The sequence below is a fragment of the Hipposideros armiger genome, unplaced genomic scaffold, assembly GCF_001890085.2.
Source record: "Hipposideros armiger isolate ML-2016 unplaced genomic scaffold, ASM189008v1 scaffold_1655, whole genome shotgun sequence".
Lineage (NCBI taxonomy): Eukaryota > Metazoa > Chordata > Mammalia > Chiroptera > Hipposideridae > Hipposideros > Hipposideros armiger.
In genome coordinates, this window is record NW_017733005.1 from 105,611 (window position 1) to 132,843 (window position 27,233).

At 37.3% G+C, this 27,233-nt stretch overlaps 1 protein-coding gene across 1 annotated transcript in view; it reads left to right on the forward strand.

The window, feature by feature from the left end:
* Positions 1–27,233, forward strand: part of LOC109377946 (dynein heavy chain 6, axonemal-like) — a gene marked incomplete at both ends in the record, with an annotated part of 133,172 nt that overhangs the window by 100,288 nt on the left and 5,651 nt on the right. The window contains 15 exons of the mRNA XM_019634425.1: positions 225–389; positions 474–584; positions 1,871–1,996; positions 2,082–2,237; positions 2,518–2,679; positions 4,776–4,913; positions 6,472–6,639; positions 8,834–8,982; positions 10,284–10,391; positions 12,567–13,122; positions 13,894–14,016; positions 18,306–18,488; positions 19,056–19,199; positions 24,853–25,074; positions 25,900–26,047. Of these exons, the coding sequence (XP_019489970.1) occupies positions 225–389; positions 474–584; positions 1,871–1,996; positions 2,082–2,237; positions 2,518–2,679; positions 4,776–4,913; positions 6,472–6,639; positions 8,834–8,982; positions 10,284–10,391; positions 12,567–13,122; positions 13,894–14,016; positions 18,306–18,488; positions 19,056–19,199; positions 24,853–25,074; positions 25,900–26,047 (2,659 nt within the window). The remainder of the gene's footprint in view (positions 1–224; positions 390–473; positions 585–1,870; positions 1,997–2,081; positions 2,238–2,517; positions 2,680–4,775; positions 4,914–6,471; positions 6,640–8,833; positions 8,983–10,283; positions 10,392–12,566; positions 13,123–13,893; positions 14,017–18,305; positions 18,489–19,055; positions 19,200–24,852; positions 25,075–25,899; positions 26,048–27,233) is intronic.

A 27,233-nucleotide genomic window follows, 5' to 3' on the forward strand; every position in this document is an offset into this window, starting at 1 on the left:
AGAGAGAGAGAGAGAGAGAGAGAGAGAGAGAGAGAGAGAGAGAGAGAGAGAGAGAGAGCGAGCAGCCAAGGAAAATGGAGAGGAGACATAGTGGGGAGAACATTCCATTCATGGGAACCATGTGGGGACATGCCAAGGATTTCAGTCCAGTCAGAGCACGGTGGTGTATCTGTGGAACTGAAGGAGCCCATGAACATTTTATTGATGCTCTGATTATCTTCTAGGTCAGCTTGGGAAAAGGCCTCAAAGCCCGAGGCAATGTGGAGGAATGGCTCGGTAAAGTGGAAGAAGCCATGTTCACATCTTTGCGTCGCTTGTGCAAAGCTGCCATAGCTGACTATCAGGGGAAACCGCGAACAGAGTGGGTGATAGCTGGCCACCCTTCTCAAGTAAATCACACTCCTTAAGTTTCTATCTCTAATTCCTTTTTTGGTGATACGGATCACACACTCAAGGAAGATGTTTCCATGTAGGTGATCCTGACCGTTTCTCAAATCATGTGGTGCCGTGACTTGACTGAGTGTTTGGAAAGCGATGATAATCATTTAGAAGCCCTGGAAGCTTTTGAAAAAGTCAACTTTGAGGTGAGTTTTTTTAAGAGGGTGACATTGAACATATTGCTGTGCAAGATGGTCTCGGTGGTTTTTATTGGTGTGGTTAATGCAAATTCACTTTCTTTAAAAATCTGAAGCTCCGACATGGCTTCCAAAGCTTTGAGGCTCTAACTAAAACCACTTATGTTTAAGTTTTCTTACAAATACTACCTTGGTATTGGTATAGTATTTTATATAAATACTTTCAAAAATAGGAAAAAACAATTCAAGAGGAAAATGTCAGGATTATAATAGTTTGCAACATTTAAGGAGAGATTGTATTTACTAGGTCCTGGATATCTCTCATAGAAGTTTATCCAATCCAGGAAAACCCCAAGGTTTGTGCCATTTCTATTCTTAGGCTCAACATGTGCTTTTCTTCTATTTTATAGAACCTTTGTGCAACTATAAATAAAACAATAAATAACTGAATGAATCTAAATAGCATTCTATAAGAACTTTTAAGCTATCATTGGGAACTGCCATTTTACAGCTATGACTACTCTTTAACTCCAAATTCAATTCTATTTCCAAGCAACGTTGCATTTTTAAAGAATCACCGTTAAAACAGAAAGGGTGGGGGGGAGTGCTGGGGGGGGAGTCCTCAATAGAATTTCATGTCAAAGAGCCCCAGAGCAGAGAAAAGACTCTTTAGGGAAATTCCTGTTCACTTCTGTATGGAGGTGATCCCTGATTGGGGTTGTCACTGAGTGAAAACTCAGCATAGCAGTTAAGGACTTCAGGACTGAAAATGGTCAACTGCACTTCTGTGAAAAAGATTTAGCCATTTAGGTTAGCATCAGGAGCTCAATCCATCAAAAATGCTTTTATCTCATCAATCTTTGGCCTACTTAAAATACTCACATTTTCTGATTATCAAAGAAAATACTACCCCCCAAAATGAGGCATACTACCTTAATCTCATTTAATTTTAGGAAGAACAGTCTTCTCTAGTGACATAAGAGCACAGGCTTTCCTGAGGCATATGTCTATTCAAGTGTCATTTTTGCCACTTCATAACTGTGTGACTGCCATTAAGTTACTTACCCCCTCTGACCCTCAGTTTCCTCTAATGGAAAATGGGGTTAAAGATAGTATGTACTTCTTAGAAGTCTTATAGAAATTAACTAAGTTAAACTGTTGTCCTGTTTGGCCACAGAATTTTAGATTCTTAAAATTAGTTTTGGCAAATGCCTACGCTAAAATTATTAGTAAAACTATATATATCCAGGCTGATTTTTGAACATTCATTATGCTAATTTCTCTTTTGTTTGTAGAGATTAAATGCTCTGGCTGCAATAGTTCGAGGCAATCTTCCTAAATTACACAGAAACATCATAACAGCCTTAATTACTATCGATGTGCATGCACGAGATATAGTCACCGAACTTGTTCAAGCCAAGGTACCTGTTTCATTTAAGTAAAATCGCATATTTCTTTGTGAAATTAGTGCACCTAATATGTGCATCACTGTTATTTCTTCGATAGGTAGAGGAAGTCGAATCCTTTGACTGGCAGAGACAGCTGCGCTATTACTGGGAAATAGATGTAGATAATTGTGTGGCTCGAATGGCGCTCTCTCAGTACACTTATGGCTATGAATATTTGGGTGCATGCCCAAGATTAGTTATTACTCCTCTCACGGTAAGTTACTGATCACTTTGGTTAATGTTGACACAGGAGTGCTTTTTTTTTAATCAAAATTGTCTGGAAAAGTTTCATATGATAGTAACTCTTGAAATACATCTTTATGAAGCAGAGGCTTGTATTAATTAATTATATGCCTGGATCTTTGAGAATATCTCAATTGCTATAAAACCTTCATAGAAAAAAAATGACCCTCCTTCTATAGAAAGGAAAGGACTTAGGAATTTGTGGCAAGAGTCAGTTCCCTTCAATAATGACAATGTATCAATTTCTTCAGGATCGCTGCTATCTTTGCCTCATGGGGGCTTTGCAGCTCGACCTGGGAGGTGCGCCAGCCGGTCCTGCTGGCACTGGGAAAACTGAGACTACCAAAGACCTGGCAAAAGCTCTTGCCATCCAGTGTGTGGTCTTCAACTGTTCCGATGGTTTGGACTACAAGGTACAGTCCCAGCATCTGCACACTGATGTTAAGTGCTTTATGTGGCTTTCTCCACTTGCAACATGACATAACCAAAGAAGGAGAGAATGGGGTGATGGAAAGCAAGGGAAAGCTAGTGGGCAAAGGATGGTTAAAGTGGAAAAAATAGCATAAAGTCGAATAAATAGCACAAAGGAGGAGAATAAATAGCACATAAGGTGGTCTGGGTGGTTAAGGTGTAGGAATTGAGGCCAGGGGAGGATTTGCCAAATGGTGGCAAAATTAAAACTCTACTCATGTCAGTAAGTAGAAAGAAGAGAGATGAAACACAAGATAAAAGAGCAAGGAAATCTAGGAACAAGGAATAAGCTTACAGAAAGAGATGAGCAATTCGGAAAGTTGTATATTGAAAATGAAACATGTAGGAGGTGAGCATTCGTGGTAAGATTTGTTAATATAGCAGTTCTCAAATTTTTTGGTCAGAGGCATCCTCTACACTCTTAAAATTTATTGAGACCTCATAAGCTTTTATTTATATATATATGGGTTACCTCTGTTGATAATTACCATGTTAGAAGTTAAAACTGATACTTTTAAAAAATTTGTTTTAAAATAACAATAATAAATCCATTACATGTTAGCATAAACATATTTTCTGTGAAAAATAACTATTTTCCCAAACAAAAAATTTAGTGAGAAGAGTGACGTTGTTTTATATTTTTGGAATCTCTAATGTTTGGCATAGTAGAAGACAGCCAGTTTCTCATATCTGCCCTCCGCATTGAACCTGTTGAGATATGTTATTTTGGTTGAAATATTTGAATAAAATCTAGCCTCACACAGACATGTACCCAAAAAAAAGAGAGCACTATTTCAATAACTTTCAGATCATTGTTGATATTCTTCTTTAAAATTACACTAAAACTTGACAAGTAGTGTTTTCTTGGGGATTATTTGCAATGTGGAAACTGAAACTATATCAATAATTTTTTCATACTCTGTAGTGTCATGAGAGGATGAGAGTGAAAAAGGCAAATAACATTTTAGTACTATTATGAAAATACTTCTACCTTGCAGGCCCTCTTGAAGAAACTCTAGAACTTGCAGGGATCTGAAAATGACATTTTGGGAGCTGCTATTTTTTGGCACGTTGATTCCTTATTTGGAAAGTCACATCTCTTGAAGGGTCTATAGGATCTTCAGAAAAAGATCAAGGCTGTCCTTGTCAATATTCCAGTCAAACATGTGACAAGAATAAGATTTCCCACTTTGCCCACCCCCCCACACCTCACCCATACCATTGGGAAGATGGGAGCAGAAGCCTCCAGAGCAGAAACAAGAGAAGGACAAGTACCCTACCACTTGTTTCAGTAACCACTTCGTGTTTAGTGACACTTGTTTTAGTGACTCTGTTGGTTACGGCTTTAGATGTCCTCTCTAGGAAAGACGAAGAGCCCCTCAGTTACAGGAAAGACACCGGTGAAATAATTAGTATGTGAAACAGCACCTCCCCAAAGGATGTTTCTTGGAATTCTACTACAACATATGCAGAACAACAACAAAAATCTGTGCTATGCCTCATTTCCCTTCTAGGTTTTCACAACTCAGAGTAGCCTATTAAATACTTTATAAAGTTCCACATTTTAGAAATCTGTTGAGCTTTACTTAATTCAGCACATCCTAAATGTATTTGACCATGGATGTCTTTTGTCCACTAACATGCACAGAGCTAAAATTGTCATTTTTCTAAATGTTACACAAATGCCTGCGTAATGTCTAAATTTAGAATAGTATCATTTAAATTGTCCAAGTAAATAGCAACTCATTCATTCGTAGAATAAATCATACTTACTATTCAGAAGCATCTCCAGAAATTTGTGTTTCCGGGACATGTTCTTTTAGAAAGAGACAAATCATTTAGAAAGAGACAAAACTATGTTTCCTCTAACAGAAAGGTGCTAACTTCTGACACAGCGCAGTATTCATATAAAACATTTGCTTATTTACACATACTGACTCTTTTTTTTTTTTTTCAAAAAATATTTCAGCTAAAAATTGAACTTTTGAAGGAGTTCAACTCCATAATGCAAAGTTGAACGGTGTGATTTTGATTTCAGATGATGGGGCGCTTCTTCAGCGGTCTGGCACAGTCGGGGGCTTGGTGCTGCTTCGATGAATTTAATCGAATTGACATAGAAGTTTTGTCCGTCATAGCGCAACAACTCATAACCATTAGGAATGCCAAAGCTGCGAAGGTAAGGCATCAGGCACTTGTCTATGGAGGTAGCATTTCTTCAGTTTGTAATTAATTTACAGCATGTTGCATGGAAGGATGATGCTAACGTTAGCCTGTCGATTCCACGTTTCCGGTGTAACTGGTGAGTACTACAGCAGCATGACTTAGTTTGGGAGAATTAATTCCTCATCCAGGCAACACAGAGAAACAACCCTTATGTCAGGCACTATGCTGGGAGCTGGGGTATGGAGTTGGTGAAACTCAGTTCCTGCCCTCGTGGAACTCTGTTCTTCTTCCCAGACACACACACACACACACACACACACACACACACACACACACACACACACACACACTCTGTCCTTCTCTCCTCCATCTACTGCTTTCTTCCTCACCTTTCTTGTTCTTGCCTTTGACACTTAGTTCTCTGCTAGGTATCTCTAATGCTGCCTTCTGGGCTCCATTGCCTTCAAGATGGGCCCCAGGCTCAGCCTAGTGCTGGTAGAAAAGTGGGAGAGGCAGGGCCGGCTGAGTGGCTCAGTTGGTTAAGAGCTCACACTCTTGTTGAGCAACAGCGGTTTGATGCCCAGCCTGAGCTGAGTTGCCACTGAGCTGCCAACAGGTAGCAGGATGGCTCAGCTAAAAAAAAATAAATTAAAAAAAAATAAAAATAAAGAAAAAGGGAGAGGGGTCCTGGGGGAATCTAGGAGGACCTTGGCTCTCTGAAGTCACTGGACTGGAAAAGCCAAGGAGTGTAGGATCAGATGAAAATATGAACGTGGCCTGGCCCCACTATTAAAAAAAAATTAGCCCATATGAGCACATTACTGGAGAAGGGGTTTGTACTGGGAAGCTGATGGCAGTGAAGGATGGGACCAAGTACCATGCCACTGTGTGTTGACCTGAGATATGGTCATGAGATCACACAAGGGCAGACTGATGTTCAAACTGCACAAGCCAGGATGGCCTTGCCAATCATTTAGTATTTACAGAGCCACTGCCCTAGCCCCTGAAGGTCCCCAACTCTACCTTGACTCCTTCCTGAGGAGCCTCTGACCTCCTTAGGATCCATTCTTAAGGGTTCATCCTGACATAGCAAGGGGGCCTCTAGACCCAGCTCTAGCTCTAGGGACAAGGATGATTATCATTTGAAGGTGCCCTACTAAAGAGTTGTTAAATATTTTGATTATCATCTCTGCAGAAAAGCAAATTATAGAACAGGTAAAAAGAAAGCAGAAATTGGACTTTAATGAGCTGCTCAATTTATAAGTCATTGTGCTTTACACTGATTTTATCTTCACACCAAACTTATGTGAAGTAGGTGGCATTTTCCCAAGGTTACTTAAAGGTGAAAAGGATTCAAAGAAATGTAAAAGTATTTCTGGGAACACCATACAACCACCTAAATCCATGTGACCCTAAAGTCTGCATTCCTTTAAATACACACCCTCATGCTTCCCAGTAGTCATTGCGTGAATGCTCCATTACACAAATTTTGACTCCAGAAGTAATTATGTGAAAGAATTTACTACTGTCTGGATAAGTGTTAATTCATACTTTCTCATTCCTTTAAACAGCTCTCTAGATTCATGTTTGAGGGCCGGGAAATAAAGTTGGTCATGACTTGTGCAGCCTTCATCACAATGAACCCCGGATATGCAGGCAGAACCGAATTGCCAGATAATTTGAAAGCCTTGTTTAGACCCTTTGCAATGATGGTTCCAAATTATGCCTTGATTGCAGAGGTGAGTTTCACATTATAAAGCGGGAAAAATTTAAGCTTGTCTGTTTTATTTGCCATTTGATTCTATTGAAGTAGAAAGTTTCCTTTATAAATGCACCGGCAAAGGTTATACATAATTGTTTGCTCAGAAGAGTATATGTGATTGTTATCAGGTAGAATGTTTTATGTGTGTGTGTGTGTGTGTGTGTGTGTGTGTGTGTGTGTGTGTGTGACTTCTATATCCCTAATGCCCAGAATGGTATCTGGAATATAGTAGTAGGTCCTTAAAACTGAAATTAATGAGTTAAATTAAGCAGTTTATTGGGGTTTATCAGTTCATCCTGGAATTAAAATGTCTGGATTCATTCTAAAAATACTGTATCACTCTCACTTCTCTTTGTGCATTATTTTTTATTAGAGTCAAGGGATGTTGAGAAGCAGCAATGTAACCACGATGATAAAGGGTGCAGATTGATTTGTAAACCTGTATCAGCTTAGTCAAAAAATAGTAATCATTAATTAATTAATTATCTATATTGTATTTGTTCTTTCTGCATCTCTCCAGGAATCTTTCTATTTAAACTGCTTTTGTTTCTTCATACTAGCTAAGAACCAATGTAATTTTTCTTGGCACTTTTTACCAAGGTATAATTTATATATAGGAAAGTGCAGAGATCATAGGAATATAACTCAAGGGCTTCTTACACAAGGATCCACCTGTGTGACCACCAAGACCAAAATATAGATCATTGCAGGACTCCAGAAGGCCCCTTGTGCTCAGCACTTAACATGTCTTTTTTTTTTTTTAAGATATTTATTGGGGAATTGGGGGAAGGGGAACAGACAAGTTGCTGTCATTTTGGAGGACGTTGCTTCACTGGCGACTCACGGCAGCCCAGCTCCAGGTTGAGCTGTTGTTCAGCATCTTAGCTGCAGAGGGCAGTGTCACTGGCCATCATATGTGGGATCCGAACCAGGGCCCTCTGGCATCCCAAGCCAGTTCTTAACCAACGTGCCACTCAGCCGGCCCAGCACTTAACATTTCTTAACAAGGAACGCTCTCCTTTTGGAATGGAATTTCCCAGAAAGCATAGATTACTCCTGTGGCTACTAATTCCTTTGATAACAGCTAATTTAAAATATTCCTTTATGCGAGGTAGAAGTAATTACCTAAGAATGGACTAAACCATGCCAAATCCTATCATTAGAAAAATTACAACTTTTATTACTATAATGTTTACAGCATCTTGTGGGTCCCCCAGCACCGCCTGTGGGCATGGTGGGGTGGCAGGCAGTTAAGGCAGGTGGTGTCTTCACTCTAGACCTTCTGTGGACAGGGACAATAAATGACTTGCTCATTGTCCAAAGCTGGTAGAAAGAAAACCAGGTTTATAACTCAGTCCAACATTTTGTTCACATCTCAGGTTTCGTCCTATTGTTATATTATTCAGTAATTAATTGGAGAAATTGAAAACTCCAGTCTACTGAGTGCTATTCCTGTGTTACAGATTGATTGAATCGGGGTCTGTCATCAGTAAATATTTTTAATCACCTGCAGTGTGCAGAGCTCTGTGCTAATAAGTAGTGACAGAGCAATCAACAAAACAGACACCCGTAAGAAATCTCTGCATCATTTCAAATCCTGATGCTGAGGCCAACTGTTGTGATTCAAGTTGATTATGGATTAGACAAAGGACCTACCATCATTATCATTATTGATTTATTTAGCCAAGGATGCAGAAACTTGTCAGAGGCAATGTAGCCTCCTAGGGCAGGGGATAGGCTGCAAACCTTGGCGTAGCATCTCTTGCTTCCCTGGGAGCCTAAAGGGAGCACATTGCTATCATTGACATCAGATCAGAAAAGCTCAAATCTTGCTTTTGTACTCAGGCGTTATAACACCATCCAACCTCCATGATGGGAACATTTGTCAAGCAGTGGGCTCTCAGCTCTTTGAACCAAATGTCACTAAGGCCACCTCTTCATCTGTAAAAAGAAAGCATAATCAGTGCCCAGGCCTCCCCCAAACAATAGCCCACCTTTTACCTTCTTGTGGCACAGAAAACCCTTTTCCCTTCAATCTTTACATTTCTTTGTTAAATGATATAACAACTTGGAGAGGTGTAATGCCTAAAGTAGATTTTGAATACATTGGTATTATGTTAATATATTGTTGTCAATATAAGATAGTAAGCATTACTTTATGCTTTTTCTAGGTAATTCTATATTCTGAAGGATTTGAATCCAGTAAAATTTTAGCAAGAAAAATGACTCAGATGTATAAGCTTTGCAGCGAACAGCTCTCTCAGCAGGATCACTACGACTTCGGCATGAGAGCTGTGAAGTCTGTACTGGTCATGGCTGGGTAAGAAACCAAGGTGGTCAAAAGGAAAACACCAAACCATGCAATCAAATGTGTTAAATGAGTAATTCATGGATGGCTCTTAAAGCAACATAGCCAAGAATTAATAAATGTTAGCTGCTGCAGTTGTCATCATTCTTATCTTGACACTCCCATTCCACAGTGAAATGGGACATCTCTCCTCATCCTTTGGCTAATTTTCATTTCCCCTGAATTTATCACATATGTTGGATTTTGGGGTACAAAAGCCTTTACCACTACACTAGGGATGACTAGACTTAAAGGGCATTCAGTGTGTTATGCACATACAATAATGAAGTCATACATGTAGCCGGGCAAAGCCTGAAGCATGCAGAAAACTGCAGCTTCATCATTCTGTCTTCAGTCTAGGCTTTTCCCAAGATTTCACCTCTGTCTTTAGAGTATGGTCCATGACTGAGCTTCTTTCTAGTGTCTAGTAAAAACATTCTCGTTTCAGGCCTTAACTTCTCTCTTTACATCCTCTTGAAACTCCTGCCTCTGGAATCCTCAGCTTGCCCAGAGTCTCTGAGAAAATCTGTCTCCTCTCCGGTCCTTCCTCTCAGGCCCTTCCTCTCAGGCCATGGCTCGCTGTTCTGTGTTCTGCATATCCGGGGCCCCTTCTGCCTGGCTCCTGTATCCCTGGGTTTTGCCCAAATCCCCCTGCCCTCTGTAGCTTCTGTTCTTTCTTTTGACCTCCCACATAGAGTATTTCTCCTCTTCACCAGATTGCCACTTAAGGAGAAGGAATACTAAGAAGTTCAGGTATACTTGCACTCAAAGAAAACAACTGCAGTCCAGTAGGCAAGACAGACAAAGGCGCAGTCATCTGGGATACGAAGTAGTTAGGGTAACCATAGAGCTACCGGAGAGGGACTGAGGAACTTTTCTAGAGGAGGGAGTAACTGGGCTGGGTTCTGAAGGGAAAATGAGAGCCGACAAAAAAGCAAAGCAGCGTGTTCTGGGCTGAGAGAAAAGAAAGTCACAATGATGTGAATCATCATGATGCATCCACGGATGCATGTAAATTCAGGTTGGATTGATGGGGGAGGTTGAGAAAACGTCCTTGTCGTTCTCCTCAAGGCTATGTAGCCAGGTCCTGACCTATGCGCATGCTCTGATGGAGATGGACGCTCAGCCTGAAAGGAACAGGATCCTGCCCCCCCCCCACTTCCTGTGGGAACCTGCACAGGGGCGCCCCCTACAGTAGGATCCTTGACCAATAGGTGAGGAACATCATTAATAATGTTCTCATAATATCATTTGAATTCTTTCTTTTAATATAGGTCTTTAAAAAGAGAGAACCCAGACCTAAGTGAAGATGTGGTGTTGATCAGAGCTTTACGAGATTCCAACTTGCCAAAATTCTTAACAGACGACGCTCTTCTGTTCAGGTAAGCTTCTAGATGTTACAGAATAAAGCATAGCTACCGCGTAAGGTAAAGGATAGTCTTATCCGGAAATATGTCTGTCTCTAACAAGGAACTAACGGGCTTATCTTTTCTAGAGATACTTATTGCAGTTTTTAAAAATGCTAGTTTAAAATAAAGGTACTAAAGTTTAAGCATTTGATCCAATTATTTTTTTCAAAATATTTATCACCAGGCTGTGTGCTATGGAAATTAGCATTTGGTTACAAGTGCCTGATCTAAGAGAAATTTCCAACCCCAAAAAATCAGACTTGGGCTTAACATAAATGTGATTATTTTTATTTGTATATGTCTACTTTTATTATTTAGCTCTATGTTTATCCATTCTCATATGTATTTAAAAATAAAATAGTGTCATAAATTAATCTTATGAAAAACAACAGTTCCCTGCCTTTCACCAACTCCTACTTCCTAAAAGCTATCATTTTCCACTGATTCATTCATTCATTCATTCATTTTGCTATTTCCCTCCATATATTTAGTACCATGTCTCTGCCATTTCTTTATTTTTCAGTTTTAGATATCATCTATTAAGTTACTAACAGGGAGATGAAGATGTGCACATACATTTCTTCCCCTCAATCCATCCTGTCTGTATAGTCATATTGCAATATAACTTGAGCTAAATATCCAGGATTTCCATAATTTATCATAGCTATATAAATTAATCCATTACCTACTTTTCTATACCGTAAATCTATCATTAATTCATCTCCAAATTCTGCCAGAGTGTAAATCTCCTAAAAACAAACAAACAAACAAACAAACAAAACCTTCAATGATACAAAATATTCTATTGAATATGTCTCTTTGGAGCCCTCTGTCCTGCTCTAATCGGGACTGGTTGCCCATTACCCCTGGTGCCCATCTATCATCCTGGGATGTCCATTTATGACTATGCTGGGATTCCCTCTGCCTTTGTCTTCTTTCAGTGCCCCTGTTTCCCAGATCATGTGTCTGTCTACTCCCTTTTGGTAGGACACAAGATGAAAATTCCTATACAGCTGTCTTTGCACACTTATGATATTTCTATAATTGAGACTGTACGAAGTAAGTTCACTAGGTCATAGGATATGAATATTTTAAAATTAGATAGTCTATCAAGATGTTCTCCAAAGACATTTTACATTTATATAAGTGGTTTTATGAAAATGCTCATTTCCTTTTACAATGTTTTAAAGAGGGACCAAAAGAAATGCATGCATTTCTTTAATTATTAGTGTTGTTAGTCATGTACGCTTATTAGTCACGTACATTTATTATTTCTTAGAGCATTTTTCTATTGTGCTCTTTTACTTACTGATTTGTAGGAACTCAAACTTTATCTGGTATAAAAATTGGAAATATTTTCTAAGCCTAAAAGTCATTAAGTTTATATATAAAGGCTTTTACCTTATGGACATTTGTCTTTGGCTTGTTTTTATATTTTCACTTTATCAACAATTTTTACAGTTATAGATTTCTTGTCTATCTTAGAAAGACCTTCTTAACACAGTGGTACAAAATTCATCTTTTATATTCTCACCTAGTACTTTTGTTGGCATTTTATATTAAGGTCTTTACTGTATCTCAACTGCATTTGTGTATATGGTGTGAGGTAGGGATTTAGCTTCTTTTTTATCCACAGAGACATCCCATATTAACACTTTCCCACAGAATAGTCAAATTTTGCATTACTCCTTTTTTTTACCTAGTGCTAGTTCACTATTTTTGTTTCCATCTTATTTTCTGAATATCTACATACAGATATAAGCACATATAAATACATTTGGGGAAAGTTGAGTTAGAAATATAATTTTTAAAATAAATTGATAAATTCATCACCTTCTGTATGTTTGGCACTGTGCCATGTACTGTGGACAACATAAAAAAGATAATAGTTATTCCTTTTCTCATAAAGCTCCCAGTATACTTAAGAACATTGGTCTACTGTACAGGAAACAAACAAAATCAAATACAATATCAGAGAAATAATAGATTCTGGTATAACTCATAGGACAGAGTAGTACTGTGCAAGTTTAGAAGAAAAGATCAATGAGAAAAATAAGACATTTTAATTTTTAATCAATTAATTGTAAGAAATATGGGGAAAACTCAGTGACTAGTGGTTCTTAATCTATTTTATTTTTGTTATTTCAGTGGAATCATATCTGACCTTTTTCCTGGAGTCCAAATTCCAGAACATGATTATGGTATATTGCAATCTACAATTATAGATGTCATGAATAAACAAAACCTTCAGCCTGAGATATGTATGGTTAAAAAAGTGATACAATTCTATGAAACCATGCTAGTAAGGCATGGTGTTATGTTAGTTGGGCCAACAGGAGGTGGCAAGACCACAGTTTACCGAATACTTGCAGAAACTTTAGGGAATTTGCAAAAACTTGGTTTAGACAATCCCTTTTACCAACCAGTTAAAACATACGTTCTTAATCCTAAATCGATTACAATGGGTGAATTATATGGCGAAGTTAATAGCACAACCTTGGAGTGGAAAGATGGCTTGATGGCACTGAGTGTCCGAGCAGCTGTGAATGATACTTCGGAAGACCATAAATGGATCATCAGTGATGGGCCAGTGGATGCTCTTTGGATTGAAAATATGAATACAGTGTTGGATGATAACAAGATGCTTTGCCTGGCTAACAGTGAGAGGATTAAACTCACACCTCAAATCCACATGCTTTTTGAGGTAAATGTATATGTCATACTGTAGAGTGAAGAAATCATTCATTAGATTGGCATACCATCATAATTTTTTTCTTACATTGATGTATCATTTACTATCTGTAAGGCCTACCATGGTGTTTTGTTTATGTATTAAATACTTATTAAATTGTCCATTTGTAATATATTGTCCATCCTGACAACAAAAGTCTCTCAAACATTCCTGTATATCTGTAAACAGGAAATAAAATAAATTCTGGCTTCCCCAGCACCTGTTTCTTTTCCTTTGGAGGTATTTAATATACATATTGATGAGTTTACATGATTTGATATGCTTTCTAAGTTAAAAAAAAATTGTTGTGTTTAAAGTGATTAAATTATCCTAGTGTGCTATGAGTATTTTGGAAAAGGAATATGGACCAAATAGAGTGACAAAATTTTACAAAAGATAACCATCCCTTCTCTATTCGTTAATCAAACATTGATTGAATGCCTATTATATGCCAGGTATTAGGCTAGGTGTTAGATACAAGAATGGAATGGGAAAGAAATGAGAAAGAAAAAGAAATACCTCATCCCTCCCATAGGATTTGACAGTGTCCTCCTAGAATTACCAGTTTTCTAACCTCATGCTTAACTTTCCTTTTCCATTTCTGATTACTTACAGCTCTCCCCACTGTCTTCCACATAAAGCTTTTCAGTGTTAACTTAAGCTTCAAACATGTGATTCATTAACATTGAAGGAATAAGGAAGTATCATATTAGTTGTTTCCTGTTCAATTTTCTTTTATTTTAGGTGCAAGATCTCAGGGTTGCCTCCCCTGCAACGGTCAGTCGATGTGGAATGGTGTTTGTAGACCCTGATGAACTGAAATGGATGCCATATGTTAAAACGTGGATGCAGGGTATTTCTAAAAAAGTAAGTGCAACCAGCTACTCCCAGTATCTCAGTTTGTCAAGGCTCATACTTCCTTTAAGTGCCCAAACTGCAGTGATCTAGATAAGGTCTCACTGTGCTTGACTGAGGGGATTCTAGCGCTGTACCAAGTCCCGCTCCCTGAGAACTCTTGGGATCATCCAGAAATGTTTGCATATCCCCCAAATCTGTCCTTATTATGTACGTGTTACCTCAGCCTCCATCTGCCTAGTCACTCTGGTTCCTGCCTCCTCTGGCTGGCTTCTCTCCAGACTGGTTCCTCTCAATTACAGACACAAACTACTTCCTTGAGTCCCCCAAGACACAGCTAGAGCAGGCTGGGGGGGAAAAAAGAAAAAAATGCTGAAAGTTTGGGATAATGAGAGGAAATCACAATAAAAAACTACACATTTCAGTGCAGGCAGTATTATCATTTTCAGATTTTAGGAGCTGCTAACCCCACTGAGAGCCAGAGAGAAGAGAAAACCAGTTTACCTCCCACCCAGTCGTACGTACATGACCCCAAACACATGCTAACCTCAGAAATAACATTCTACCCCAAGTGAAGGAAAACTTTTATATTATTATTCAGAACAACCCAGTTCCATGTTAACTTCTGTACCCTCTCCATTCTAAATTAGGAGTTCTCTCAAGCCATCTTTTGAAATGTTTTGCCCCAATCCAGTCCCCACTCTAAGAAAGCCATCTTCTTTTTGCCCCACCCCCTCCAAAGATGAATCAGAAAATTATTGTTTTTCGCATTCTTAGACATCAACATTTTAACAGTATTGTGGTCTAGTCTCTGAATACCTTATTAAAGAAAGTAATTCTCAGAATTGAGAATTTATCATGGGCTCCCATAAGATTTTTAACCTCCCCAAATGCACTTTTTAAAAATCAATAGATTTTATTAGTTAGAAGTTTTAGGTTCACAGAAAATTTTTACCAGAGTACAGAGCATTCTCATATTCTCCCTTTCCTCCAAACACAATTTCCCCTATTATTAACAACTTGCATTGCTGTAGTATATTTGTTAAAATTGATGAATCAATATCATTATACATCATTGATATTGATACATTGTTGATATATTATTGATGTGTCAATATCGATACACTGTTGATACATTATCAATGATACATTGAAACATTAACTAAAGTCTATAGTTTGCATTAGGGTTTACTTTTTGTGTTGTACAATTCTATGGGCTTTGCAAATGCATAATTGTCATGTATCCACCATTATAGTATCAAACAGAATAGTTTCACTGCCTTAAAAAATCTGTGCTCTGTGTATTCACATCCATCCATCCTCTCTCAAACCCAGACAACCACTGATCTCTTACTGTCTCCGTAGTTCTGCCTTTTCCAGAATATCATGTAGTTGGAATCATACAGTACGTAGCTTTTCCAGATTGGCTTATTTCACTTAGTAATACACATTTAAGTTGTCTCTATATCTTTCTGTGGCTTGATAGATCACTTTTTCTTATTATGGAACAATATTACACTGTATAGATTTACCAAGTTTATCCACTCACCTACTGAAGCACATCTCGATTGGCAATTCCAAGTTTGGGCAATTATGAATGACTATAGTTTACACTGCTGTATGATATATAGGAAAGTTTTTAAGAAAGTGGATCCTAAGCGTTCTCATCACAAGGAGAAATTTTTTCTTTCCTTTCTATTGTATCTATATGAAATTATGATAATCATTTCACAATACAGTTAACCCTTGAACAGCACAGGTTTAAATTGTGCAGGTTCACTTATCTGTGGATTTTTAAAATAAATACAGTTGGCCCTTCGTATCTGTGGATTTTGCACCTGGAGGATTCAACCAAATGTGGATTGACAAGAGTGTTTTCCCATTCCTGACTGTGGGTTCCCAACCACGCATAGAAAATACTGCTTTTGACTCATGGTTGGTTGAATTCACAAATGTGAAGGGGCCAATTGTAGAGTCAAAAATTATATGGGAATCTTCAACTTCATGGGAGTCAGCCCCCCAACCCCTGCATTGTTCGAAGGTCAACTGTATGTATTGGGTTGTCGGAAAAGTCATGACACATTTTTGCAATGAAAAACATAGAAAAATACATCATGACTTTTCCAACAACCCAATATAAATCAAATCATCAATCTGTACACCTTCAACTAATACAGTGATGTATGTCAATTATTTCTCCATAAAACTGGAAAAAAATTAAAACCAAAAAAACAGTTCCTATAAATATCCATGTTCAGGCTTTTGTGTGGACTTTTCAACTCATTTGCGTAATACATAGGAGTGTGGTTGCTGGATCATATGGTAAAACTATGGCTAGCTTTGTCAGAAACTACCAGACTGTCTCCCAAAGTGTCTGTACCATTTCGTATTCACATCAGCAATGAATGAGAGTTCTTTTTGCTCCACATCCTCACCAGCGTGTGGTGGTATTGGTGTTAGTAGGTGTTTAATAGGTGTGTAGTAGTATCTCATTGTTGTTTTAATGTGAAATTCTCTAATAGATGATGTTAAGCATCTTTTCAAATGCTTATTTGCTATTTATATATGTTCCTTGGTGAGGTGCCTGTTCAAATCTTTCACTCACTTTTTATTGGGTCATTTGTTTTCTTGTTGTTGAGTTTTAAGAGCGCTTTTTATATTTTGGATACAAATTCTTTATCAGATGGGTGTTTTGCAAAGATTTTTCTCCCAGTCTGGCTCATCTTTTCATTCTCTTAATATCTTTCACAGAGCACAAGTTTTTAGTTTTAATGAAGTCTAACTTATCAATTTTTCTTTCATGGATTGTGCTTTTGGATACAAATGAGTTTATCTAAAAACTCATTTCTAAACCTAAAGTCACCTAGATTTTCTCCTCTGTTATGTCCTAGAAGTTTTATAGTTTTGCTATAAAGTTTTACATTTAGGTCTATGATCCATCTTGAGTTAATTTTTGTGAAATGTGTAAGATCATTGTCTACACTCATTGTTTTGTTTTGTTTGTTTGTTTGTTTGTTTGCATGTGGATGTCCAGTTGTTTCAGCACCATTTGTTGAAAACACTATTCTTTCTTTATTGGATTGCCTTTGTTCCTCTGTCAAAGATTAATTGACATATCTGTATGGGTCTATTTCTGAGGTCTCTATTCTGTTCCATTCATCTATTTATCTAGTCTTTGCCAATACCACACTGTCTTGATTACTGTAGCTTCAGAGCAAATCTTAAAGTTGGGTAGTGTCAGTTCTCCAATTTTGTTCTTCAATATTATGTTGACTATTCTGGGCCTTTTTCCTCTCTGTATAAACCTTAGAATCAGTTTGATATCCACAAAGTAATTTGCTGGGATTTTGATTCAGATTACATTGAATTTATATACATTCAAGTTAGAGAAAACTGACTTCTTAACAATATTAGGTCTTCCTATCCATGCACATAGAACATCTCTTCATTTATTTAGATCTTTTTCGGTTTCTTTCATCAGAGTTTTATAGTTTTCCTCGTATAGATCTTATATGTTTTGTTAGAATTTTACCTAAGTATTTCATTTTTTGGAGCTAGTGTGAATGGTGTTTTATTTTTAATTTAAAATTCCAATTCCTCACTGCTCGTATATAGAAAAGCAGTTGACTTATGTATATTTACCTTGTATCCTGAAACCTTGCTGTAACTGCTTATTAGTTCCATGTGTTTGGGTCTTTTGTTATATTTTATTGTCATTTTTTTTGTCAGTTCTTTGGTATTATCTTTCACATAGACAGTCATATCATGTGTGAACAAAGACAATTTTATTTTGTTCCTTCCCAATCTGTATATCCTTTATTTTCTTTTATTATCCTATTGCACAAGCTTAGACTTCCAGTACAATGTTGAATAGGAATGGTGAGAGGGGCTGCATTCTTTTTTAAATCTTTGGGAATTATTCCTACTACCTTACATAGATATTTTTAAATGTTTTGTTTTATGGTTCTTCTTTTTTATTTTTCCTAATTGTGAGAGATGTCATCAATATAGAAGACTGCATGGAATACATATTGGCAGTTTAACAAATGATTATAAACACCTGTGTACCCATTACCAATCAAGATGTAAGATATTATCAGCTACCCAGAATCTCCCCACATGTCTTTTCCAAGTCATAGGTTTTGAAAATTTATTTATTTATTATCTTGTAATATTTATACCCATTAGACTAAAAGTCACAGAATATATTATAATATAAAGATATAAACCAATGCATTTCTAAACTTAATTACATATTTCATCTTGTTTTGCTAAAATATATTTCTTTGTTTTATTTTCAGTTAAATGAGGAAACTCAAGAATATGTATTGAACCTTTTCCAACGTTATGTTGATGATGGTTTAAATTTTATCAATAAAAAATGCAGCCAAGCGATCCCACAAGTGGACATTAGCAAAGTTACTACACTCTGTTACTTATTGGAGTCTTTGATATTTGGGAAAGATGCAGTTAATTTGGCAATGGTATGAAGGATTCTATTACTGCTGTAAAGTTAGAAAACTGAGATTATTGTATATTTGCTTTGCAAATAAATAACTCCAGATTTTCTATAATATGATCATTTGATTTCCAACTTAACTTTTCAGGGGACTTATGACTATGAATAGATTAATAGAATCCTTAAGATGGAAGGAATGTTAGAGAGCCTATAGTTTACTCTTATACTCAATGCTTAAATTCCCTTCCAGTCCACAACATATTTCTAATGTGTCTGTCTAGCAGCCCTTTAAATACCTTAATGCAGCCATAAATAGCATTATAATGGTCAGTTGGAACAACAACAAAAAAAACCTTCAGATTTTATATATATATATATATAACCTTGCCGTTTGTTTTCTCATCAGAGTATTTAAATTTGTACTACTATGAAACATCGCTTTGGGAACCATTAAATGAAGTATAAGAAACATAGGCTGTGCCTTTTAAAAATGCATGAGTCTAAACAAAAGAAAACGTCTTCAGACTTTGCAATTTAGGATTCTTTTCATGTTAACATAAAATATTAAAATTCCTTTTCTTTGTTCTTTCAGGAACAAACAAGACTGAACACTATACTGTGTCAGACCTTTGTATTCTGTTATTTATGGTCTTTGGGTGGAAATCTAACTGAAAACTGCTGGGATTCTTTTGATACATTTATTAGAACACAATTTGATGATAATCCTGATGCCAGGGTAAGAGCCAAATAAATTTAATTTCAACATATTAACTCTGAATAGTTAAAACTAAACTTCAAGACTGAAACTTTACGAGCCTTAATTCTACTGCAAATATAAAATCTTTACTAAAAGAGTTTCTAAAATTACTCACTTTTTTAACCATAGAGAATATTTACTGTATTAAATAATACAATATTTTAGAAGTTCTCTCCTGGCCATATGAAGAAAGTGAGGTATAGAACTATATAAAAAAAACTCCCTACTATAAAAATGCATATTGAATTCTAGTTAGTAAACTTAACCTTCATATTGGAATCTGAGATTTAGCAAATGTAAAAAAATATATTGAGGATAATGGCAAACAGGTTTCTCACTATTAGAGAAGGGATTTACAAATATGGAAGAGGAGGTGTGAGTCAGGGGATCCAAGATGGCAGGGTAGGTAAAGGCTGTGCTTGCCTCCTCCCATGACCACATTACAATTGTGACTAAATTATAGAGCTATCTGAATTATCTGAAGACTAGCTGAACAGAAGTCCTATAACTAAGGATATAAAGAAGAAGCTATGTCAATGCTGGTAGGAGGGGCGGGGAAGCAAAACGAAAGAGCGAGGGACTCCAGCTTCACATGGGGCTCTCCAGCCTGTAGTACCAGTGCCATGAAGTGGAGCACCCACAACGTCTGGCTGCGAAAAGCAGTAGGGATTCTGACCATCTGGGTGAGACAGAAGGCTGCAGAAAACCCAGATGCCCTCTTAAAGGGCCCATGCACACTCACTTGCATACAGACATCATACTGAATGGGAGAAGATATTTACCAATGACACATCTGATAAGGGCTTAATATCTGAAATTTATAAAGAACTCATACAACTGAACACCAAAAAAAAAATTTTTTTTTAATTCAATTAAAAAATGGGCAGAGGACCTGAATAGAGATTTCTCCAACGGGGACATACAGATGGCCAACAGACATTTGAAAAGATGCTCAAATGTCACTAATCACCAGATAAATGTAAATTAAAACCACAATGAGCTATCACACATCTGTCAGTGGCTATCATCAATAAGTCAACCAACAACAAGTGTTGGCGAGGATGTGGAGAAAAGGGAACCCTAGTGCACTGTTGGTGGGATTGCAAATCCCACCAACTATAACTGAAAAACTGAATAGTTTAGAAATATATATATGGAAGGAGAAAGATTAGATGCATTCTGTGTTATTGGATTAGAATTGGAAATATTGGTATCCATGGATTCCACATATATGCATTCATACATATATGAATTTCATAGCTCTGTGTGCTTAGAGGAACTAGAAGCAATTACACCTTAATAGCAATGAGCATAACCAGTATGCTAATTTCTAAATACTGTTTTCCACAAAAGGGAACTAAAGCTCCTTAGTGAAACAGCTGATTCCAGGATTGGGGCAAAATGAATCTAGAATATCTTTTTATGTCACATAGTAAAGAAGTGCTCCAAGAATGATCAGACATGTCAAAAGAACACAGGAGCCAGTTTGAAGGGGCTCCCACTGAGCAGATTTGAGTGTCAAAATAAACAATGATAGCATGGGATTACAAGCCTTTGAATGACATAAAAATATGTGAGTCCATTTTGAAAATAAAAACATACATGAAGAAATAAATGGGGGAGAAGGAAGAGCTCTTCCTTACAGCAAGACCAACTAATCTGTACAGGAGAAAAAATGGAGTCGGAAAGGCATTCCTTTGCAACCATTATGGTAATAATTGGTTTAGGCAAGAATCATCAATATGTACTAAAACTAGTGGGGGAAGGTTTGATGAGAAAAAATATTTACATAGTTTCAAAGTAAGTCCTACAAACCATTGCTTAATTGCAAAGAGAAAAATAGTATCATTGCAGTAAAAAAAAAAACAAAAAAAAAACCAAAGAAACACCCTTGTAGACACCAGCTTAACTAAGTGATCCATTTAATATCACCACTATTAGAACAAACCTATGCCTCCTGATGTGGTGCACTGAGAAAGATACAACCTTGTTTCTGAGATAGTCCTTTCAAAAATGTATAACCTGAATCTATTTATGAGGATACACCTGGAATACTTAAATAAATGAACAGTTTATAAAATAAACTGGCCTATGTTTTTCAAAAATGTCTGTTATGAGAGACAAAGAAAGCTGGGGAACTTTTCCAGATGAAAAGACTAAAGAGATATAACTAAATGCAATGTATTATCCTGGATTGGATCCTAGAGTGGGAAAAATATAGCTATACATGACTATTAAAACTATTGGCAATATTTGAATAGGGGATGTAAAGTAAGTAACGTTATATCAGTATTCAGTTTCCTGATTTTGATCATTTTACTGTGGCTATATAAGAAAATATCCTTGTTCTTTAGGAAATACACACTCAAGTATGTAAGATAAGGTGGAATAATACATACAGCTGACTCTCACAGAGTGAGAGAAAGGTAATAATAAAGCAAATGGGGCAAAATGTGAATAATCAGTTAATCTAAATAAAGACTATATGAGAGTTCTTTATACTATTCTTTTAACTTTTATGTATGTTTTAAGCTGTATCAAAATAAGAAGTTACCAGGAAAAAATTTCCTAAGTCAAGAATCTGAGCCTTATGGATTAGGACATTCTAGCACATGTAAAGCCTTACCAGATCCTCAAGATAACTGTATCATAGTTGGACAGGATGGACCAAATTGAGGACAATTAGGAATTTGAGACAAAGAAACTGACCTCACTGAGTCAAGGGAAATGACCTGGGATCATCAAAGAGCAAGAAGAGATGGCCCAGAGCAAACATTCAGTATTTAGTCAACAAATATTTATTGAAAACCTATCACATGCTAGGCACCATTCTCACTACTGTGGCTAAAGCAAATAACCAAAATCCATAGCCTCATAGATCTTACATTACAGTGATGGGAGTCAAAAAATAAAATATCTAGGAATAGACAAATATACAATGCATCAGCTGGCAATAAGTGCTATGCAGAAAAATAAGGCAGAGTGAGGATGACAGGGAGTGCCAGGTTGCGGTGGGGAACTATTTTATATATGGTAATCAGGAAAACTTTGCTAATAAGTTCATATTTATAGAGACTCCCGAAGAAAGTCAAAGCACTAGTGATTATTCAGGGAGAAAGCATTCCAGTCAGAAAGAGAAACAAATACAAAGGCCTTTACTTGAAGTACTGCTTGACAATTTTGAGAAAGAGCAGGGAGGCTAGTGAGGTTAGAGTGGAATGATCAGGTGAGAGTGTAGTAGAGACAAGGTCAGAGAAATGCCAGGGGAGCAAAACATATAGGGCCTTACAGGCCATTGTAAGGACTTTGGCTTTTCTCCTGGGGTGAAATGAGAAGCTACTGATGGGTTACGGCCATAGGATATCTAGCAGGTTGGTGCCAGCCTCTGACATGGCAGTGGTAATGCTACTTGGATAACAGGAGAGTGTCCAGAATGAGAAGGTGGAATCCTCCATCAGTCTGCAAGTCCCAAATGATTGGGCTGTTGGATTTGTATTCCTTGTCTCAGTGAATACTGGCCTTCGTTATTCATCTTCCCATAGCCAATGAAACACGAAGTTGAGTGAATTTTTTTCTTCTAATTATATATTTTTTTCAAATATGTCCTCATATCTTCATCCTGATTGCCTCTGGTTAATATCATTTCTTTTCTGGGTTATTAAAATAGCCCATTTATTACTCTCTTGCCTTTGGTCCAGTCCTATCTAACTCAGTGTTTTTTAAAATTACAGGTTATAATCTATTTATTAATTGGTTGTGTTATCTACTGAAAGAGTCACAATTCAGTTTTTAAAAAATGAAATAGCCACTATCACAACTTTTAGTCAGCACTATATTGGAGAGCCTAGCCAGTTCAATAAGGCAAAAATAAAAAATAAAAGAAATAAAATATAAACTTTGGAAAGGAAGAAATAAAACTGTCATTATTTGCAGGAAATATAACTGAATAGTAGAAAATCCAAAATATTCTACAAACAAATGAAGAGAATTGATAAGTAATTTAGCAAAGTCATTGGATACAGAGTCCACAAAAAGTTCAAAAATAAAATGTTAAAACAATATAATTTCAATAGTATCACAATATCAAATTCTTAGGAATACATCTAAAAAGGATATAAAAGACTTTTACACTGCAAACTATAAAGCATTGCCAAGAGAAATTTTAAAAGATCTGAATAAATGGAGAGATGTACTATGTTTAAGACATAGTGTATCTAAATTCAAGACAAGACTAAATTCAAGACAATCCCAATCACAAAACCCCAATAGATTTTTATGGAAATTGGTAATTACATTATAAAACTTATATGAAAATGTAAAAGACCTGTAATAACCAAGAGAGTCTAAACAACAAATTTGGAGGACTTAAACTACATGACATCAAGAATTCAAAACTATAAAGCAACAATAATTAAGAGTATGGTGTTAGTGCAAAGGTAGACAAGTGCCCAGACAGGTAGACTAGCGACTTACTTCAGAGGAGGATTCAGGTGTAGCTGGTATTGACAGGGAAGGGGAAGAAAGTTGCTTTCTGAGGTATTGAACATATTCTATATTGTGCTTACATTGAAATTTGCATATGTAAAAACTCTTTGAAATGGATTTTTTAAATCTGACAAAAGATGTTATATTGTGCTCAAAAGTTTTTTTTAAAACTAGAATAGAAAGAAAATAGAATGAATTGCAGATAGTAGGGGTAAATATTATACATTATTTGTACACACACACACACACACACACACACACACACACACACACACACATATGTATTACTAGGTCACCTTGTCAAATGGACTTATTGAGTCACTGTCAAATGATCTTGAAACACTACTGGTCTGTACAGCTGCCAGAATAAAACTTCTGAAATGCAGCCTAATCATGTCACCCACCTACTTAGAATCCTTCACTGAACTCTTGCTCCAAACTCATAGTCTTTTCATAACCTAGCCCTGTCTGTGCTCCTTGCCTCATCTCCCACAATGTGCAGTGTTCTCATCACTCCCAGCATGCATGGCACTTTCACATCTTGTTTCCTGACCTGTTTTCTTTACTTGAACCCTGACCCTTCCTTCCCCATTCCCCATCCTATCCCTTCTTTGCCCATCTGACTCTTGCTTGTCCTTCAAGCATCAGCACCTCTTAGAAGCCTTCTTAAATCTTCAGCCACCACCACAACGCCCCTGCAAGTAGAAATAAGCCCCCTCTCTCCTCTGTGAATGTACTGAAGTCCATTAGAACCCTTTTTGTCTCCAGGGGTATAACTAATGTCCTTGTGTCCCTCATATGAATTTCAAGGTCATTGACAACAGAGATTAGGTCTCATTCAGCACTTGCCCCCAGCACCCAGACATTATTTGTCATAAGCAAACCTCTGAATTTTTAATTGTATTGAAAATGCTTCACAATTCTAATATGGAGTTTTAATATAATCAATATATCAGATTTTTTCCCTTGCATTGTGTTCCATGATTGTATTTGAAGAATTAAACTCTGATATGGAAACAACTACTTCTCTACAAAGAAAAAGAAATCCAAATCCATATGTGTTCTACGACTGCCTTTGTTTCTGCATGAATGTTTCTATTGCTGTGTGTCAATCCTATTGAAAGTGGTACTTAATTTTCTGCTTCAGCTCCCCAGTTCTGGCGATTTGTGGAGCGTTCACATGGACTTTGACACCAAACGGCTGGACCCCTGGGAACGAATCATAACCACCTTCAAGTACAGCCGAGATGTTCCATTTTTTGAAATGCTTGTCTCCACGGTTGACACTGTGCGCTTTGGGTATCTAATGGAAAAACTACTGGCCGTCAGGCATTCGGTGCTATTTACTGGAACAACTGGAGTTGGAAAGGTAGGAAACCTTCATCAAACAAGGTCTCTCCAAAAATGAGGGCATGGTGGGCTTAGCATCCTGAGCCCCATAAATAACACATTATTTCTCAAGGGAAATTGTTTCGAATTTTGATCACTTTTTTCAGGAAGAATCTAACTATGCTGACTCTATATCGACCTTGGGAAGTATTCCAAAGTTTGCCAGTATCTGAATAAGTCTTTGGCATCAATACTATATAAACCAGAAGACCCTGGGGGGCCAATGTTTGGTGTTTGGGGCTTTTATGTCATATCCTGTGGAATTTCTGGGGCCGCCACTGCACAAGTTAGGGTGGGAAGTAGCCCAAGCAGTTTTTGTCCCCAATAGACTATTGATGAAGGCCAGTTTGCCCCCTCCTGCACATTTCCTTGTACCTCACACAGCAACAGTGTTTGGAAAAAGTAGAATACGAGGGAAGTGTTAATTATTTGGTTGTCTTGTCTTTGAGGGGATTCCACATAAACAGGGATTGTTTCCTTTCTAAATTATTTCTAAAAGAAGTTCACGTCCTTCTATGATTCTTGCTATTAAATTGACTTGGATAGTAACCAAGATGGATTTTGGTATGAAACTAAAATAAAAACTTTTTGCCAAGATAGAGCTGATGAAAATATTTCTTTGGTTCTGATAAATATAATTAAATGAAATCTTCAGGAAGAGAAAGACAGACATTTCAATCTGACTTTACCCTCTCTCCTTCTATCCTGCTTCTTACTCATTGTACTGGATTATTACTCATAAAGACAATTGAAAGATGTTACATTGAATGTAAAATAATTAACTTTTTTTTTTTTAAATTTGAAGTCTGTTATTGCAAAAGGATTGCTAAGTAAGATTCAAGAATCAGGTGGCTATGTTCCTGTTTATCTAAATTTTTCTGCTCAAACTTCATCTGCACGAACACAAGAGATTATTGAGTCCAAATTGGAAAGGAAAAGAAAAAATATTCTAGGTAAGAATTATCATTTTCATTTGTCTCACACAAATTATTAAATTAATAAGTCACAAAAACAGTGCATGTAATAAAAATACAATTGGATGTTTTCTTTGCTTAATTGTAAAGGTGATTCAGGTAATGATATTCTTTCCTGTGCTATATACAGAGGGTGCCAAAAAAAATGTATACACATTTTAAGAAAGGAAAAAACTGCATTAAAATTGTAATACTCAATATATGCTGATAACAAAAGATGACTACAAGTCCTGTGTATGCATTTTTTGGCATCCCAGTATATAGATTAGATATCTTACTGTCAGCAAGCAAGTTATTTCTATCATCACCTTCAACTCACATCTTCAATCTCTGCCTCTCCACGACTCTCCCCCTCCCCACTCATGCTCTATTTTCAGAGCTGCATTAGTTTCCCTTTATTTAATACAACAAAACCACCTCTTTCTATCTGGTGCACTGAGTTACCTGAACTCAGTAGGAAATAAGCATGAAATTGTTTTGTTTTCTTCTTCAGTCAGAGCGCTCATCCAGGCTTTGTTGGACCTTCCTCACCCCTCCTTATTAACTGCTTAGATAAATAGCATAACTTTCTGGTCGCTTTCAGTTGTTTTGAGGCTGGTTCAATGTAAAGCTTCAATCTCAAACCCACTATAAAGCTCTTCCACCTCTCTGTCATAAGCCATGTTTGTGGCGGCCCGAGGCACTGGAGGTGGAGAGGGCATGGGTGCTCTTATCCTTCCCACCTTCCCTCCAGGAGGCTCTGGTGTGTTGGGGTGGGAGGAGAAGAAAAAGACAAATGTGTTCTCCTTGCCTGGTGCTTAGATGGGCTTCTGTGTGGATTGTCCCTGCTTCTCTGGCTGGTGCTGAATGACTGTCCACGCTCTCTGGATGGCAGGCTCCCAGGAGCGGGCTCTCTGAGGGACTCCCAAGAGAGCTGTGCACAGGTCAAGCATTGGCCTCCCCACTGCAAGGTTCCCTAATATGGGGAATCAGGGTCTCAACTCCCTCAGTCCCACCTGCAGTGGCACCTCCTGCAGCCTCTTGCAGCTGAGGTCCACTCGCCCAGCTCACAGCCCTCCTGGGTGTAGCACTACCCAGAGCTCAGGCTCAGCTGCCTTCCACATTGTCCGTCGTCTAATGGGCGATACCAGCAGCTTCATCGCCCCTTTCTGCTCCTTTTTCCCTG